This window comes from Manis javanica, chromosome 17 (genome assembly GCF_040802235.1).
Source record: "Manis javanica isolate MJ-LG chromosome 17, MJ_LKY, whole genome shotgun sequence".
NCBI lineage: Eukaryota > Metazoa > Chordata > Mammalia > Pholidota > Manidae > Manis > Manis javanica.
In genome coordinates this window covers 8,695,026-8,697,960 of record NC_133172.1, presented here as the reverse complement: position 1 = coordinate 8,697,960, position 2,935 = coordinate 8,695,026, and the positions used below count along the sequence as shown (strand labels likewise).

Sequence of the window (2,935 nt, the reverse complement as noted above, 5' to 3'; positions counted from 1 at the left end):
TCCGTGCAACAAGCCCCTGGTATCAGCTTCTCCATTCGCGTGTATAGGTATATAGGTGGGCACTGCTGGTACCAAAAGCCCCATGGTTTCAAAATGGCAATACATAGCGCCAGTGGCTTTCTGAAGGACTGCCTGCTCCATCAGCATGCTCACCTCCGTGGCTTGGCTGGAAACCGCACGTTTGGGATGGCAGGTTTGGGAACGTCTGCGTTTCTCTGGGAAAGGTGATGACGTGGGCGCGTGCGGGCTTTCCGCTGGGAAGCAAGGGCCTCAGCAAGGTCGGAGCGCGGCCCCACCCCTGGGTGGGCGGGGGGAGGGCGCCCTGAAGGGAGTGGACAGCCCCCCTGTCAGTCTTCGGAGTTGGGGAGTGTAAGATGAGAAGGGGGAAGGTGGGCCTCACCCTGGGGGAGGGCGAGGAGGAACTTCCTGCCCCCGCGAGCTCCGAGGCGCTGAGCGCGCGGGCAGGGAGGCGGAGGCGCGTCAAGGTCAGCCTGGACTGGGGCGGCAGCCTGCCTGGGGGCGGGAGACCCTCCTGGGGGACTGGGCTGCGGCCTCCAAGCGCCTCGGCCATATTGAAAAGACACGGCTGAAGCGCCTTTGTCTGCAAAGTCCTCTCTCAAGTTCCCGGCGCGTCCCTGCTGCGTGCTGGCAACCCGCACGCCCCAGCCTGGAGCCCGGACACCACGTTTGCAGCTTGCCATGGGCTTTTAGCGTCAGACTGACCTTACCCCGGCTCACGTAAGCATCCGGGCAATCGATTCCCACCAGACCTTGGAGGGAGGGCCGGATTTGGTCAACACTGGACTTGTTGCAGGCGGAGAAACTGGGTTTCTGGGGAGGTGAGACCCTGGGCAGTACTGCTGGAACCCCACCTGCCTCCCCAAGACTCAAGGGTACTTGTAGTTTGGGCTCATTGCCCACACTCTAGATTTCACCCTGGAGATCTTGAAGACCCTCGAGAAAAGCCATGTTGGGGGCTGGTTTCCCTGGGGCTTCCTCCCATCCCCCGACTGCCTGATCCTCTGGAGCATCCCAGATGTCTGCAAAGATGTGGATTTGGACGTCCTCGTGGAAGCCTTGAAGCCCGTGGGGACCTTTAAGAAGATCGGCAAGGTGTTCCGCAGGGAGGAGGACTCCACGGTGGGGATGCTTCAGATCGGGGAGGATGTCGACTACCTGCTCATCCCCCGGGAGGTCAGGCTGGCGGGAGGCGTGTGGAGGGTCATTTCCAAGCCCGCCACCAAGGAGGCGGAATTTCGGGAGCGCCTGGCCCAGTTTCTGGAGGAAGAAGGCCGCACTCTGGAAGACGTGGCCCGCATCATTGAGAAGAGCACTCCGCACCCACCCCAGCCCCCCAAAAAGTCCAAGGAGCCCCGTGTGAGGAGGAGAGTCCCGCAGCTGGTGACCCCTCCCCCCAGGCTGGTCGTGGGCACCTATGACAGCAGCAATGCCAGCGACAGTGAATTCAGCGACTTCGAGACCTCCAGACACAAGGGTAGTAAGGGCCACAAAGGCTCCAGGCGCGGCAAGAGAGTGCGCAAAATGCCCGTCAGCTATCTGGGCAGCAAATTCCTAGGCAGTGACCTGGAGAGCGAGGATGATGAGGAACTGGTAGAGGCCTTCCTCCAGCGAGGGGAGAAGCAGCCCAGCGCGCCACCTGCCCGCCGCCGGGTGAACCTGCCAGTGCCCATGTTTGAGGACAACCCCAGGCCCCAGCTGTCGAAGGCGGACAGGTGGCGAGAGTATGTCAGCCAGGTGTCCTGGGGCAAGCTGAAGCAGAGGGTGAGGGGTTGGGCACCAAGGTCCAGCCCTGGGGTGGGCGAGGCCCGGCAGGCCTCTACCAGGGTGGAGAGGGATGGGCCATCGGTGCCAGGCAGCGTCAGCCGGGCGGGTAATGTGGGGAACACTGGAGATGGACGGGTGCCTGAGACCTCCCCCAGACGGTGGAGGCCCAAGATCAACTGGGCCTCCTTCAGGCGTCACAGAAAGGAGGAAGCAGCACCCACAGCCCAGGGGGCAGAGGCTGCAGATGATCAGAGGGCAGAGGCTGCAGATGACCAGGGGACAGAGGCTGCAGATGATCAGAGGGCAGAGGCCAGGGCTGTCCACAGGGCAGAGGCTGCGGATAATCAGAGGGCAGAGGCTCCAGTTGTCCAGGGAGCAGAGGCTGCATCTGAGGGGGCAGAGGTCATAGCTGATCAGGGGGGAGAGGCCCCAGCTGTCCAGGAAGCTGAAGCCTCGGCTGCCTGGGGGGCCACCAGGGCAACCCCTGGAGCTAGGGCCCGAAAACAGGTCAAGACAGTGAGGTTCCAAACTCCTGGACGCTTTTCATGGTTTCACAAGCGCCGGAGAGCCTTCTGGCATGCTCCGCGGCTGCCAGTCCTGCCCAAGAGAGTCCCCAGGGCAGGCGAGGCCAGGAGCCTCAGGGTGCTGAGGGCTGAGGCCAGAGCAGAAGTGGAACAGGAAGAGCAAGAAGACCGGCTGTGAGGTGAGGGCAGGGGGACCACGGAGCAGCCAGCGATCCGCGCCTCGGGGAGCATCCCTCCTTCTCACACTTGGACGAAGATGCTCTTTCTGCCTCCACGCTTGAAATGGAGTTGGAGTGCGTGTCAGGCGGTGCCCCTCACATCTCCACCACCCCTCTTCCCTTTCTTGTTGAATTGTATCTTTCATGTATTGATTTTTTACATACAGACTCTTTCTCGTAACCCAGTGAATGTAAAGAAAGAAATCCATGCAGTGGGGTTGCATCACCATGATTTTAACTTCCTAAAATGCAGATCTAGGTGTTCAGCTTGAAAAGGGGAGACAGAGGAGCAGTTTTCCTCTCCCCCTTTCCCTTCTCCCTTTCTCCTGCACACGCAACACTGACCGCCTCCTTGAACTTAAAAAGAGAGCACACGCCAACATAAGAATAAAAATGTTTACAAATTTA

At 60.5% G+C, this 2,935-nt stretch overlaps 1 protein-coding gene across 1 annotated transcript; it reads left to right on the top strand.

Annotated features, from left to right (window-relative positions):
- The first annotated feature begins 384 nt into the window (after positions 1-384).
- On the top strand, positions 385-2,935 carry CCDC8 (coiled-coil domain containing 8). Its single transcript, XM_037005036.2, has one exon. The coding sequence runs from the start codon at positions 1,147-1,149 to the stop codon at positions 2,485-2,487; it is 1,341 nt and encodes a 446-aa protein (XP_036860931.2). The 5' UTR covers positions 385-1,146; the 3' UTR covers positions 2,488-2,935.